Below are 16,804 nucleotides of genomic sequence, written 5' to 3'. Positions count from 1 at the left end.
TGTCATGTCTCCCACCCACATCCATTTTTTGGCGGCTGGCTTGACCTTGTATTTTCAAACCGCGGCTCGCCAGACCTGCCTTCCGTTTCCACTATACTTTCTCTCACACATACATACATTCTCTTACATACACACATTTTTTTCAGACATACATACATTTTCTTCTTACATACATTTATTATTTATTTATTTATGTATTATAATAAATGCACACTTTGAATACATTTGCATAAGAGTAAAATGTATGTATGTGAAAGGAGAATGTATGTGTGTGTGAGAGAGTAGAAGAATGGATTTTTGCCTGTACGGCCCCTCATACACACACACACACACACACACACACACACACACACACACACACACACACACACACACACACACACACACACTATATAGGGACTAGGGAATGAGTGCACTCGCACACAGCTCGAGCTTAGGCTGAGTCACGTGCTGCCTGTTACTTTACTCAGCGCTGGTTAGGATGGACCAATCACGTGTGTGTTATTAATCACGTGTGAGAATCGGCTCTTTTTTATTTTAATTTATTTTATTTATATAATCTGTTTACGTTATTTAATCACTTTATAGAGTTTGATTAGACAGATATGATACAGGTTTTGTGAACGATATATAAACGCTTACATTTTGAATGTATTATTTCCGAGATTTGAAGGCGTATAGCGCCGCCTGGAGGAAGAGCTCCAAACACACACACACACACACAGCGCCGCAGGAGAAACGCGTCATCCGCCCGCGACGAGCCTGCGAAGATGGCCTCACAGAAGGGGAAGAAGAAGGTGGTAAACCAAGAGGACTTGCGGCGCTTGATGCGGGAGAAGCAGCGCTCGACGGAGCGCGATAAGCGCGTGGACTCGCCGCACGCGCGATACAGCAGTGCGGGTCAGCTGAGCTGCGCGCTGTGCAACGCGCCGGTGAGGTCCGCGCTGCTGTGGAACACTCATGTGCTGGGCAAGACACACAAGGAGCGGGTCAGCGAGCTGAAGAACAGGGACAGCACTGCTTCATCATCCTCACCCTCACCCTCAGTGCTGAAGAGCAGAACAACACACGCTCCTTCATCATCATCCTCCTCATCCTCAGCGCTGAAGAGAGGCGCGCCCGAGCCCGCGAGCTCATCAGGAGAGGGGAAGAGAGCCAAGACCCGCGTCACTGCAGGTGCGACACCACACCATCACAACAACAACACCATCCTCATCCTCATAAACACCATCACAACAACAACACCACCACCACCATCCTCATAAACACCACCACAACACCATCCTCATCCTCATAAACACCACCACCATCCTCATCCTCATAAACACCACCACAACACCACCACCACCACCATCCTCATAAACACCACCACAACAACACCACCATCCTCATCCTCATAAACACCACCACAACAACACCACCATCCTCATCCTCATAAACACCATCACAACAACAACACCATCCTCATCCTCATAAACACCATCACAACAACAACACCACCACCATCCTCATCCTCATAAACACCATCACAACAACAACACCATCCTCATCCTCATAAACACCATCACAACAACAACACCACCACCATCCTCATAAACACCACCACAACAACACCACCATCCTCATCCTCATAAACACCACCACAACACCACCACCATCCTCATCCTCATAAACACCACCACCATCCTCATCCTCATAAACACCACCACAACACCACCACCACCATCCTCATAAACACCACCACAACAACACCACCATCCTCATCCTCATAAACACCATCACAACAACAACACCATCCTCATCCTCATAAACACCATCACAACAACACCACCACCATCCTCATCCTCATAAACACCATCACAACAACAACACCATCCTCATCCTCATAAACACCATCACAACAACAACACCACCACCATCCTCATAAACACCACCACAACAACACCACCATCCTCATCCTCATAAACACCACCACAACACCACCACCATCCTCATCCTCATAAACACCACCACAACACCACCACCATCCTCATCCTCATAAACACCACCACCATCCTCATCCTCATAAACACCACCACCATCCTCATCCTCATAAACACCACCACAACACCACCACCATCCTCATCCTCATAAACACCACCACAACACCACCACCACCCTCATCCTCATAAACACCACCACAACAACACCACCACCATCCTCATAAACACCACCACAACAACACCACCATCCTCATCCTCATAAACACCACCACAACACCACCACCATCCTCATCCTCATAAACACCACCACAACACCACCACCACCCTCATCCTCATAAACACCACCACAACACCACCACCATCCTCATCCTCATAAACACCACCACAACAACACCACCACCATCCTCATAAACACCACCACAACAACACCACCATCCTCATCCTCATAAACACCACCACCATCCTCATCCTCATAAACACCACCACAACACCACCACCATCCTCATCCTCATAAACACCACCACAACAACACCACCACCATCCTCATAAACACCACCACAACAACACCACCATCCTCATCCTCATAAACACCACCACAACACCACCACCATCCTCATCCTCATAAACACCACCACAACACCACCACCACCCTCATCCTCATAAACACCACCACCACCCTCATCCTCATAAACACCACCACCATCCTCATCCTCATAAACACCACCACCATCCTCATCCTCATAAACACCACCACAACACCACCACCATCCTCATCCTCATAAACACCACCACCATCCTCATCCTCATAAACACCACCACAACAACACCACCATCCTCATCCTCATAAACACCACCACAACACCACCACCACCATCCTCATCCTCATAAACACCACCACCATCCTCATCCTCATAAACACCACCACAACACCACCACCATCCTCATCCTCATAAACACCACCACCATCCTCATCCTCATAAACACCACCACAACAACACCACCATCCTCATCCTCATAAACACCACCACCATCCTCATCCTCATAAACACCACCACAACAACACCACCATCCTCATCCTCATAAACACCACCACAACACCACCACCACCATCCTCATAAACACCACCACAACAACACCACCATCCTCATAAACAACACCACCACCCTCATCCTCATAAACACCACCACAACACCACCACCATCCTCATCCTCATAAACACCACCACCATCCTCATCCTCATAAACACCACCACCATCCCCATCCTCATAAACACCACCACCATCCTCATCCTCATAAACACCACCACAACACCACCACCATCCTCATCCTCATAAACACCACCACCATCCTCATCCTCATAAACACCACCACCATCCTCATCCTCATAAACACCACCACAACACCACCACCATCCTCATCCTCATAAACACCACCACCATCCTCATAAACACCACCACAACAACACCACCATCCTCATCCTCATAAACACCACCACAACACCACCACCACCACCATCCTCATCCTCATAAACACCACCACCATCCTCATCCTCATAAACACCACCACAACACCACCACCATCCTCATCCTCATAAACACCACCACCATCCTCATCCTCATAAACACCACCACAACAACACCACCATCCTCATCCTCATAAACACCACCACCATCCTCATCCTCATAAACACCACCACAACAACACCACCATCCTCATCCTCATAAACACCACCACAACACCACCACCACCATCCTCATAAACACCACCACAACAACACCACCATCCTCATCCTCATAAACACCACCACAACACCACCACCATCCTCATCCTCATAAACACCACCACCATCCTCATAAACACCACCACCATCCTCATCCTCATAAACACCACCACAACTAGGCCTGTCACGATAACAAATTTTGCTGGACGATAAATAGTCCAAGAAATTATCGCGATAAACGATAATATTGTCGTTCTGAGACCATTTTCATTTCATATAATTATAATGGCATAATAATGCAGGTACACCTTTTCAACGATCTATAAACTTTTATTTCTAAAGAATATTAAACATTGAAAACGGAAAACATTTTAAATATCCCAAAAAATGAACAAAACAACCAAAAACAATGAAAGCAATGGACTCTTAGTGTCTGTTAACAAAATAAATGTCTGTTAATAAATAAAATGAAACAAAATTGCACTTCAAAAAATATTAAACATTAGGCTTTAGACATTATTAAATAGTGATACATTCCATAACAGGCAAAACTGACAGTTAGGACCTTTGTAAACAAATAAAAAAAAGCCTCAACAAGCCATATCGCACAATTTTGCACTGTTACTCCTGTTACTTTGTCCTCCTGTTACTTTGTCAAGTGATTGTGTACTGTCGGGAAGACGGAGACGCACTTTATTGCGTGCATGCTACGCACTGAAAATACTTGGTTAGGATTAGGGGTGAGGAGTGCGTGCGTATTACACGCCATAAAGAGCGTATCATATGCACGCAAAAACTATTTTTGGCGTATAAATGGCACGAGAAATAACATTCGTGGTATAGATACGCATTTTCATGTGATCGGGCTCGCTGTCGCAACTCACAACTAGCGTCTTCTCTCTCTCCCGGCAGTAGCCGCAAACACTCCCGCCGGCGCTTTCCCATACAAAGACCATGTGACTGACAAGCGCCGCGGCGCCGCCTTCTCACACAAAGACCATGCAACTGACAACAAGAGGGTTCACTCCTCCTATACGCTAAAGAACCGAGCGAGAGTGGTCATCCAGTCTCTTTGGTAGAGAGAGAGAGACGAGGAAAACAAACAAGCATGCAAATGGAATTATCGCGGCCGGAAAAATTATCGAGCTCATTTTTTTTTATCGTGCGATTAATCGACTTATCGACTATCGCGACAGGCCTAACCACAACAACACCACCATCCTCATCCTCATAAACACCACCACAACAACACCACCATCCTCATCCTCATAAACACCACCACCATCCTCATCCTCATAAACACCACCACCATCCTCATCCTCATAAACACCACCACAACAACACCACCATCCTCATCCTCATAAACACCACCACAACAACACCACCATCCTCATCCTCATAAACAACACCACCACCATCCTCATCCTCATAAACACCACCACCATCCTCATCCTCATAAACACCACCACAACAACACCACCATCCTCATCCTCATAAACACCACCACCATCCTCATCCTCATAAACACCACCACCATCCTCATAAACACCACCACAACAACACCACCATCCTCATCCTCATAAACACCACCACAACAACACCACCATCCTCATCCTCATAAACACCACCACAACAACACCACCATCCTCATCCTCATAAACACCACCACAACAACAACACCACCATCCTCATCCTCATAAACACCACCACCATCCTCATCCTCATAAACACCACCACCATCCTCATCCTCATAAACACCACCACAACAACACCACCATCCTCATCCTCATAAACACCACCACAACAACACCACCATCATCATCCTCATAAACACCACCACCATCCTCATCCTCATAAACACCACCACCATCCTCATCCTCATAAACACCACCACAACAACACCACCATCCTCATCCTCATAAACACCACCACAACAACACCACCATCCTCATCCTCATAAACAACACCACCACCATCCTCATCCTCATAAACACCACCACCATCCTCATCTTCATAAACACCACCACAACAACACCACCATCCTCATCCTCATAAACACCACCACCATCCTCATCCTCATAAACACCACCACAACAACACCACCATCCTCATCCTCATAAACACCACCACAACACCACCACCATCCTCATCCTCATGAACACCACCACAACACCACCACCATCCTCATCCTCATAAACACCACCACAACACCACCATCCTCATCTTCATAAACACCACCACAACAACACCACCATCCTCATCCTCATAAACACCACCACCATCTTCATCCTCATAAACACCACCACAACACCACCACCATCCTCATCCTCATAAACACCACCACAACACCACCACCATCCTCATCCTCATGAACACCACCACAACACCACCACCATCCTCATCCTCATAAACACCACCACAACACCACCACCATCCTCATCCTCATAAACACCACCACCATCTTCATCCTCATAAACACCACCACAACACCACCACCATCCTCATCCTCATGAACACCACCACAACACCACCACCATCCTCATCCTCATAAACACCACCACAACACCACCACCATCCTCATGAACACCACCACAGGGCTGAACGCTAAGGGCTTTTCTACTGTGGCTGAAGTGTTTTGTTGCTCTGCCAACATCTCCACTGGTCCTGCACAAACAAGTTACACAAATAAATTAAAATGGAATAGGCCTAATTATTGTTTTTGATATTTTTAACCCATGTAACTTAAATAAATAAGGTTATGACACCAAAAACTACTAGCCTAACTCTTGTAGACTTTAAAATATTGTTAAAGATAGTCAGTAATAAATTAAGAACAAATTATCAAATTACGAGCGATAGAGTGCACTAGAAATAAATACAACAGAACACACATACACAAGTGGATTAAACAGTTCTTTTCAGGTGTTTCATGAAGGTCTAGACTAGTTTATCAGGTATAGAGATATTAATCAATCTTCACTGTATGGGTTAGCCATATATATGCTATAGAGAGAGAGAGAGTGTGCAAAAATGGGTTAAAATCACATTACATTGTAACATTTCAAGCTTAAAACAATAATAATGGTTTTATTTGTAAGTTCTCTAAACTACACATTAGAATAAACACAAACAGAAGCACAGGCTAGTTATGCTACATGTGATCAGGCATTACAGTGGTCGTCTCTGCTAGCGTAAAGCACACGCAGGCGTTGCGCTCCACACATTTTGTTCCGTTTAAACTACATTTCTTTCTTCTGTTGAACACAAAGAAGATATTTAGAGGAATGTGCGTGCCCACACTGGTCTCCTTCCCCCAGTACTGCTCATCAGCTGACCAGACTAGCCCACAGGTTAGCAGAGGAGCCAGACTAGCCCACAGGTTAGCAGAGGAGCCAGACTAGCCCACAGGTTAGCAGAGGAGCCAGACTAGCCCACAGTTTAGCAGAAGAGCCAGACAGCGGAGGACCCAGACTAGCCCACAGGTTAGCAGAGGAGCCAGACTAGCCCACAGGTTAGCAGAGGAGCCAGACTAGCCCACAGGTTAGCAGAGGACCCAGACTAGCCCACAGGTTAGCAGAGGAGCCAGACTAGCCCACAGGTTAACAGAGGAGCCAGACTAGCCCACAGGTTAGCAGAGGAGCCAGACAGCGGAGGAGCCAGACTAGCCCACAGGTTAGCCGAGGAGCCAGACTAGCCCACAGGTTAGCGGAGGAGCCAGACAGCGGAGGAGCCAGACTAGCCCACAGGTTAGCAGAGGAGCCAGACTAGCCCACAGGTTAGCAGAGGAGCCAGACTAGCCCACAGGTTAGCAGAAGAGCCAGACTAGCCCACAGGTTAGCAGAGGAGCCAGACTAGCCCACAGGTTAGCAGAGGAGCCAGACTAGCCCACAGGTTAGCAGAGGAGCCAGACTAGCCCACAGGTTAGCAGAGGAGCCAGACAGCGGAGGTGCCAGACTAGCCCACAGGTTAGCAGAAGAGCCAGACAGCGGAGGAGCCAGACTAGCCCACAGGTTAGCAGAGGAGCCAGACTAGCCCACAGGTTAGCAGAGGAGCCAGACAGCGGAGGAGCCAGACTAGCCCACAGGTTAGCAGAGGAGCCAGACTAGCCCACAGGTTAGCAGAAGAGCCAGACAGCGGAGGAGCCAGACTAGTCCACAGGTTAGCAGAGGAGCCAGACTAGCCCACAGGTTAGCAGAGGAGCCAGACTAGCCCACAGGTTAGCAGAGGAGCCAGACTAGCCCACAGGTTAGCGGAGGAGCCAGACTAGCCCACAGGTTAGCGGAGGAGCCAGACTAGCCCACAGGTTAGCAGAGGAGCCAGACTAGCCCACAGGTTAGCGGAGGAGCCAGACTAGCCCACAGGTTAGCAGAGGAGCCAGACAGCGGAGGAGCCAGACAGCGGAGGAGCCTGACTAGCCCACAGGTTAGCAGAAGAGCCAGACAGCGGAGGAACCAGACTAGCCCACAGGTTAGCAGAGGAGCCAGACTAGCCCACAGGTTAGCAGAAGAGCCAGACAGCGGAGGAGCCAGACTAGCCCACAGGTTAGCAGAGAAGCCAGACTAGCCCACAGGTTAGCAGAGGAGCCAGACTAGCCCACAGGTTAGCGGAGGAGCCAGATTAGCCCACAGGTTAGCGGAGGAGCCAGACTAGCCCACAGGTTAACAGAGGAGCCAGACTAGCCCACAGGTTAGCAGAGGAGCCAGACAGTGAAGGAGCCAGACTAGCCCACAGACTAGAAGCCAGACTAGGCCACAGTTTAGCGGAGGAGCCAGACTAGCCCACAGGTTAGCGGAGGAGCCAGACTAGCCCACAGGTTAGCGGAGGAGCCAGACTAGCCCACAGGTTAGCGGAGGAGCCAGACTAGCCCACAGGTTAGCGGAGGAGCCAGACTAGCCCACATGTTAGCAGAGGAAGCCAGACAGTGAAGGAGCCAGACTAGCCCACAGGTTAGCGGAGGAGCCAGACTAGCCCACAGGTTAGCGGAGGAGCCAGACTAGCCCACAGGTTAGCGGAGGAGCCAGACTAGCCCACAGGTTAGCGGAGGAGCCAGACTAGCCCACAGGTTAGCGGAGGAGCCAGACTAGCCCACAGGTTAGCGGAGGAGCCAGACTAGCCAACAGGTTAGCAGAAGAGCCAGACTAGCCCACAGGTTAGCGGAGGAGCCAGACTAGCCCACAGGTTAGCGGAGGAGCTAGACTAGCCCACAGGTTAGCGGAAGAGCCAGACTAGCCCACAGGTTAGCGGAGGAGCCAGACTAGCCCACAGGTTAGCGGAGGAGCCAGACTAGCCCACAGGTTAGCAGAGGAGCTAGACAGCGGAGGAGCCAGACTAGCCCACAGGTTAGCAGAGGAGCCAGACTAGCCCACAGGTTAGCAGAGGAGCCAGACTAGCCCACAGGTTAGCGGAAGAGCCAGACTAGCCCACAGGTTAGCGGAGGAGCCAGACTAGCCCACAGGTTAGCGGAGGAGCCAGACTAGCCCACAGGTTAGCCGAGGAGCCAGACTAGCCCACAGGTTAGCGGAGGAGCCAGACTAGCCCACAGGTTAGCGGAGGAGCCAGACTAGCCCACAGGTTAGCGGAGGAGCCAGACTAGCCCACAGGTTAGCGAAGACTAGCCCACAGGTTAGCGGAGGAGCCAGACTAGCCCACAGGTTAGCGGAAGAGCCAGACTAGCCCACAGGTTAGCGGAGGAGCCAGACTAGCCCACAGAGTAGCGGAAGAGCCAGACTAGCCCACAGGTTAGCGGAGGAGCCAGACTAGCCCACAGGTTAGCAGAGGAGCCAGACAGCGGAGGAGCCAGACTAGCCCACAGGTTAGCAGAGGAGCCAGACTAGCCCACAGGTTAGCAGAGGAGCCAGACTAGCCCACAGGTTAGCAGAGGAGCCAGACTAGCCCACAGGTTAACAGAAGAGCCAGACTAGCCCACAGGTTAGCGGAGGAGCCAGACTAGCCCACAGGTTAGCAGAGGAGCCAGACTAGCACACAGGTTAACAGAAGAGCCAGACTAGCCCACAGTTTAGCGGAGGAGCCAGACTAGCCCACAGGTTAGCAGAGGAGCCAGACTAGCACACAGGTTAGCGGAGGAGCCAGACTAGCCCACAGGTTAGCAGAGGAGCCAGACAGTGGAGGAGCCAGACTAGCCCACAGGTTAGCAGAGGAGCCAGACTAGCCCACAGGTTAGCGGAGGAGCCAGACTAGCCCACAGGTTAGCAGAAGAGCCAGACTAGCCCACAGGTTAGCAGAAGAGCCAGACTAGCCCACAGGTTAGCGGAGGAGCCAGACTAGCCCACAGGTTAGCGGAGGAGCCAGACTAGCCCACAGGTTAGCGGAGGAGCCAGACTAGCCCACAGGTTAGCGGAGGAGCCAGACTAGCCCACAGGTTAGCGGAGGAGCCAGACTAGCCCACAGGTTAGCGGAGGAGCTAATTTAGAAAAATAATCTTGGTTTCCATTTGAATTCAGATTTTTTTCGTACCCCATTGCCAGATAATTTTGCTTGTTTTAAGCAAAAATTACTTAAATTACTTTCTTTTTATCTTAAAAGAAAATAGAATTTCTTATGTCATTTTACCTCTCTAGTAAATGCTTTTTGATTTAAGAATTTTTTGATATTTGGACTGGAAACAAAACAAATACTAAGTAAGAAAAGCAATTTTTGCAGTGTACATTTTCAAGCATTTTAAAGAGGCGGTTCTCCACAGAACGTGACATGGCGCTGACTGGACTATATCCAGAGGCAGAACAGTGACGGCTAGCGTAACTCTGAGGCTGAATGATAGTGTGAATGTGATTGAGAAAGTCCCTTTCACACTTTGGTGGTGCGTCGCCCGATCGCCCTAATGAAGAAACCGCCCCTGCTCTTGACAGTAAAATGGAAATATTTGCACAAGTTTCTAACATTTACAGATGAGGAATATACCTGTGAAATGTAAGATATGCACTGAGGAAAGCACTAATCTCAGTCAGAGCTCTGGTACCTTTCATAAACTTAACCTAAACCTAACCCTAACTGCAGACTCATCCACTATCACACACTTCTAACTGCAGACTCATCCACTATCACACACTTCTAACTGCAGACTCATCCACTATCACACACTTCTAACTGCAGACTCATCCACTATCTTCTGACTCTTGCCCAGCTGAAGACATTTTTGTCAGAAATGACATGCGTTTTCAAATAACTTAATTTTTATATATTTCTGTCAGAGGGCCCTATCTCACACCCAGTGGAATTGACTCTACACGCCGACTAGGGCTGCAACAAACGATTATTTTGATAATCGATTAATCTAACGATTATTAGAACGATTAATCGACTAATCATCGATTATTTCGCCGACTAATCAGTAAGCTTGGAACGATTATTCAGCTTTTAAAAATTTTTTTTTTTCAGAGTTATACATATTCTAACTATAATATAAAAAAAGAAAATCACTTCAGCTTTTGAAATGGTTGTTTTAATGAACTTTGAGCAACTAAACAGGTCATGCTCTTTAAGTTTCCAGATTTCTGTCCAACTCAAATCACACACAAATGCTCTCTAAGCATTGGTTAAAGGTCCCGTTCTTCGTGATCCCATGTTTCAGACTTTAGTTAGTGTGTAATGTTAGCCTGGTTAAAACCAGACCCTTCTCAGTTGAAACTGAGTATAGGGTCTGGGGAAGCTATGTATACAAATCATTTCCAAAGGGGCGTCACCAACTGACGTAGCTCAAATTCATCTGGGCGCAGTTGTATAGTCTTAAAACCAATCAGATCGATGAAGGGGATGACGTATGCTTCGAGTGTTGTTCTTTGCTCCGGTTTTAACGAAAACGGTAAGTTTAAATCGCTCAAAACAGACACGATAATTGATTCGTTTATATACTGTCTATGATTCAAACGAGTGATGTTTCACGGCGGCAACCGGCGTCACATGTTGACGCTAAAGGGTGCCCTTTGCGTTGGATATTAAAGAAATTTAAAAAGCGTCAGTATTATGACGCCCTAGGATGAGAATGCGTCAAAGAGTATAGAAGCTTCTATACTCTTTGAATGCGTTGCATGTAAATCCCTCCCCAAACGTTTCTGATTGGTGCCGCGATTTCAGCGGCACAGTAATGAGTTTGAATGGGCTCTTCTCCAGACTATCCTGAAGAGAGAATTAAAATTCGCCGGAAGTAGTCTGGGTTTTCCCAGGCTAGTGTAATGTTGTTGTTAGAGTATAAATAATATCTGTAAAATTATAAAGCTCAAAGTTCAATGCCAAGCGAGATATTTTATTTAACAGAAGTCGCCTACATCGAACGGCTCGTTTGGACTACATCCCTCTACTTCCTCCTTTAATGACGTCACTAGAACCGTGTTTTGACTAACCTCCGCCCACAGGAACGCTCCCTCAACTCTACCGAAATTCGTTTATGTACTTGCGCACTTCTAATAACTTACTGTGTTTACTCAGCTCTTACGGTGATTTTCTGAAGTAAAACTGACGCTTTTTGTGTGATGTACAATAAACCTTATTAAACTCATCAGTATATGTTTGATCATCATTCAGACAGCAGACGTGTAGGCAATTAATAAATATTGGATACATACAAGCAGATGACAAATACGTTATAATAACCGTAATTAAACTACTAAACTATACCCGTTTCATCTCTATACAGCACTCTGACTCTAGGCATTATTGTCCGACTCCGGGTCGAACTGAACACAGTTACTGAGAGTTTCTGATATTATCATCATTCCGTGAGATGAAATTGTCCTGAGAGACTGAGCGCTAGCTCGTGAAGCTCCGCCCCCTGTGCCGTCCAGCAGCAGCTCATTTGCATTTAAAGGGCACACACTAAAACAGCTCGTTTTTCTGAGCCCCAAAAAATGACAATTTAAACATGCTGTAAAAAATGATCTGTTGGGTATTTTGAGCTGAAACTTCACATACACACTCTGGGGACATCAGAGACTTATTTTACATCTTGTGAAAAGGCATAATACGGGACCTTTAAATATTCTGTTCTCTTTTAATAGAAACAGCTGCATTACAGACAAACTTTATTTGCAAACAATTATTATAAGAATAAAATAAAATAAAAATTGACATGACAATTGAGCTGACAGAGACATTCTCATTCACCTTTTAATTTACAGTATGAAAAAAAGTAACTGACATGATATTCTTCATAACATCTCCTTTTGTAAGTCTTCATGAATATGGAACAAAATACAGGCAAGTTATAAGACTGTAATACCTAATAGTGTTACAATAATAAAACAGCCCTGACTCCTAAGCTCGATCAAGCTTTATTCTATGCAAAAATAAATCATCACATTACTGTAATTATGTTATTGTTAATATTATTGCTATTATTAGTAGTATTGCATTCTCTAATAAAGAGATTTACTGCTAGTTATTTAGCTCCAGCTGGAGAACATTCACCTCTCACCAGCTCCTCTTGTTTCCTTCTTTAAGTGCTTTAACATGCATGTTGTGCTCCCGTGAAAAGCAAGTTCCGCCTAGCATGTATTGCACACGACAGCATTCTTGGTTTGAAGTTTTGTGAAACTTTCACACACTGCTAGTTCGGATTCGTTTGCACTCCGTCATAATTCACGCTGTGTTTTCTTCTACCGCAATAGCATTTGTAACGGCTGCATTACTCTCTAGCGCTACAGCGCCGTAGCGGTCAAATCCCTGTATTGCAGGCCCTTACATTAGGTCACGTGAGATCAAACGACTACTCGACAACAAAGATATTTGTCGACAATTTTTTATTGTCGACATTGTCGACTAATCGTTTCAGCCCTAACACTGACGCATGTATCATTCCTATTTCTCACCTGACGCACAGCAGACTTTTCCCTCCACAGACGCACGTCGGTAAATTAGGGAATGAACTTGCGCTCCCGGGGGCGGTTCAGCGAAAAGAGGAGGTGTGCTCCGGCGCAAACGTTCCCTGGTGCTATTTTGCAGTTTCAGAAAACAATTCCGCCACAGACCAGGAGAAACCTCGTCTAAAGTCAGTGGCGCGTTGCGCATGTTATTCAGACGCTATTTTAAAGGTGCATGCTTGGCCATAATGTAGCGTGAGCACAACACACACACACTTTTCTTCTCTCATCTACACAGAAGCAGCAGTTCTCATTTTTAGAAAATCATACATTATTACAAGGAAAATATTACCACACGAGGGAAATCATTGTTGTGTCCATGAAGATGTGAAAGAATAGGCATAAATCTAGCTTACACATTTACCCAGATTATCATACGCCTGTTTAACCGAAGCTAATCTGTGTGTGTTTCTCCATCCCCAATGTCACTTCTCTGTGTTTTACGGCCCTGACGAGAACGTTGGTCTCCTCGGCTGTGAACCGCTCCTTGCAAATCCGCCGTTATAATAGCAATCCGCCATGGAACAAGCATGCCTGCTCTTAAAGGGAATGTGAGATGACGCTTCACGTTTATTTCACGTTACGCCCAAACCACACCTATGAGTAATGAAGCGACTTCAGACCAACACATTTTAGATCCGCCCACAAAGATACTTGCATTTCAGATCGTTAAAATAGGGCCCAAATCTGTAATTTTACATCAACCTGTATTACCCATTCACGTGAAAATCCACACACATTATTATAGATTTTTCCTTCAAAAGGATTTCCTTAATATTTCCTTTTTTATTTCTTCTTTCTCAGACGAAAAATGTAATTGTCTTCATGTTAAACACGGATCTGCGCTCAAACCCACATTAACCCCGAAATATCTTTCCTTCATCAAACCTTCTGAGTGGGCATTTACAGTTACGGGCTGAATGACCCCGCGCTGACCTCAGTTAAACGCTCTCTGTCATCCTGCGGGTGTGTGTGTCAGCCTCGACCACAGCACACACACCCTGCCTATAGTTAGATCAGTGTGAGCTCGCTGCACTCCACTAAAGCAGTGTGTCTCAGTCAGCAATCAGCCACTCACGAGCAGTTCTCTGTGTTATCATCTATCACGATAGCCAAGGCATAACCTTCATCATCTTCATCAGCTGCGCGGTGACGCTCAACACACTCTGGGAGTTTCTTCTGTTTAACTTCAGTCACAAAGGGAAATGATCCCCGACCCAGAATTTCCTGTAAAATCAAAAAAGAATTCTGGTTCTTTGTTTGTCTGTAGCCAGTCGAGTTGTAGTTTAATTATTTCAGTCGGAATCTAAACCCGACTACCCCGTGTCTTAGGTTCTGCTAGCGTCGCTGCTCAGCCGTGCTCTCCTCCGTCTAGCTCCGGATAGCTCTGGGAACTAGACTAGCGGTTCCCATAGGAAGGTGTTCGTGGTTGCGTTCGCACCGCCGGTAGGGAATCTGAGGTGACGTGAGACACGCGTGTTGTTATGATGGCGCTGAGAAAGACTGAACACACATCACTCGCATTCTCCTGTTCATTAGTGTATGATCTGCCTTGAGGTGAATAACCACCGGGTGTGTGTGTGTGTCAGGCTGATGTTCAGTAAATAACCTGTGTGTGTGTGTGTGTGTCAGACTGATGTTCAGTAAATAACCTGTGTGTGTGTGTCAGACTGATGTTCAGTAAATAACTTGTGTGTGTGTGTGTGTGTGTGTGCAGGACAGCAGGAGCAGACGGCCGGATCTGCGGGTCTCGTGCTCCTCGCTGGACACTATGATGATGATGATGATGATGAAGGTGGTGGTGAGGAAGAAGGCAGCAGTGCAGCTCCGGCCGGAGAGACGGTCCCGAACGCCGGTCTCCCCGCGGACTTCTTCGACTCCGGCTCCATCTCCGGGCCTCACTCCGGCTCCGTCTCCGGGTCTCACTCCGGCTCCGTGGATCAGGCCGAGGACGGCGGCGAGGAGAGGAAGGACGGCCCGGCTGAGGCTCTGCCCGAGGGCTTCTTCGACGACCCGGTGCGCGACGCCAAAGTGCGTAACGTGGACACGCCCCGAGACCACATGGACCGCGAGTGGGAGGAGTTCCAGAAGGAGATGCGGCAGGTCAACAGCGCGTCCGACGCCATCGTGGCTGAGGACGATGAGGAGGGCCGTCTGGAGCGGCAGATCCACGAGATCGACCAGCAGATGCTGTGCTTCCGGCGCGTGGAGGTCCTGCGGGCCCGACAGGAAGTGGTGAAGAGCGCGCTGAGCCGAGCCCGACAGCAGAGGGAGGAGGCGGGGCCGGCCGGCGGGGGGGAGGGGGAGGTAGAGGAGGAGGAGGAAGAGGAGGAGCTGATGCACGTGCTGGCGCAGGACTGGAGGGCCAAAGGAGCGCTCGCCTGAACACACTCCTGCGGGGGTGTGTGTGTGTGTGTGTGTGTACAGAGCTTGTACATGTTTCTCACAGACTCCTCATATAAACAGTCACGCAGCTGAGAGCTCTGGTGTGCAGTGATGATGAACACACGTGTAGATCTGCCTTCTGGAGGAGAGGCTACACACACTCTGGAGGAGAGGCTACACACTCTGCAGGAGAGGCTACACACACTCTGAAGGAGAGACTACACACACTGTCCTCTGAACATTAACATCAGACTGAGGAGATGGTAATATTGGGCTGATATGATCTCTCATTAAACACTTGATTTGTTAGGCCTGCAAAGAAAGAATGTTTGAAAAAGAAAGTTATTTTGTTTATTATACCATTAAATGTATATGCATCTGACTGTGAACACTTTTATGATGCGCAGTGTTTTAATGATCGTGCACATCAGTTTTTATCAATCAGTCGGAACTAGTTCTCTTTCATCATCTCGTTTCGAGATCCACCTATGGGAAGGGCATCCGTACCTGACCTCTGCAGAAGAATCCAATTGCACCAAGTCTGGCTAGACAGACAGAAGCGTGCAGCCAATGCCAGGTAAGGCCACACCCCTTACCTAAGGCATATAACTTCTCCGCGCGCTGCTATTCCTCAGTTGACATTCGCTTCTCACAATCTCTGCACTGACACAGTTCGGTTGGATTAACGTTACTCTGCTCACTTTCGAGTCTTCAGGAGGACATATCGCCAGATCAGCCTCCGCCAGACGTGAGTGAGTGACAGTCGTTTCTTCAGCCTATCCGCTGTGTTTTTTGTATCCGGAGCCGCCAGCGCTCTCGCTGTCCTTCACCTGCTCCTCCTTACA

At 47.6% G+C, this 16,804-nt stretch overlaps 1 protein-coding gene across 1 annotated transcript; it reads left to right on the top strand.

Moving 5' to 3' along the window:
• Window positions 1-693: 693 nt before the first annotated feature.
• On the top strand, window positions 694-16,372 carry znf830 (zinc finger protein 830). The gene is made up of 2 exons (XM_081373664.1): window positions 694-1,176; window positions 15,292-16,372. Exons 1-2 carry the CDS (start codon window positions 771-773, stop codon window positions 15,957-15,959), a joined length of 1,074 nt encoding a protein of 357 aa, XP_081229790.1. The 5' UTR covers window positions 694-770; the 3' UTR covers window positions 15,960-16,372.
• Window positions 16,373-16,804: the final 432 nt, after the last annotated feature.

The sequence above is a fragment of the Scardinius erythrophthalmus genome (assembly GCF_964197995.2).
Source record: "Scardinius erythrophthalmus genome assembly, chromosome: 9".
Classification (NCBI taxonomy): Eukaryota; Metazoa; Chordata; class Actinopteri; order Cypriniformes; family Leuciscidae; genus Scardinius; species Scardinius erythrophthalmus.
Note: the sequence above shows the minus strand (reverse complement) of the source record. Positions and strands in the feature narration are given on the sequence as shown.

What these genes read in the sequence shown, in the direction of transcription:
- znf830 (XM_081373664.1), top strand. Translation starts at nt 771, where the DNA reads ATGGCCTCACAGAAGGGGAAGAAGAAGGTGGTAAACCAAGAGGACTTG. An exon ending in CAAGACCCGCGTCACTGCAG is followed by an intron (nt 1,177 to 15,291) that starts GTGCGACACCAC and finishes GTGTGTGTGCAG; the next exon opens with GACAGCAGGAGCAGACGGCC.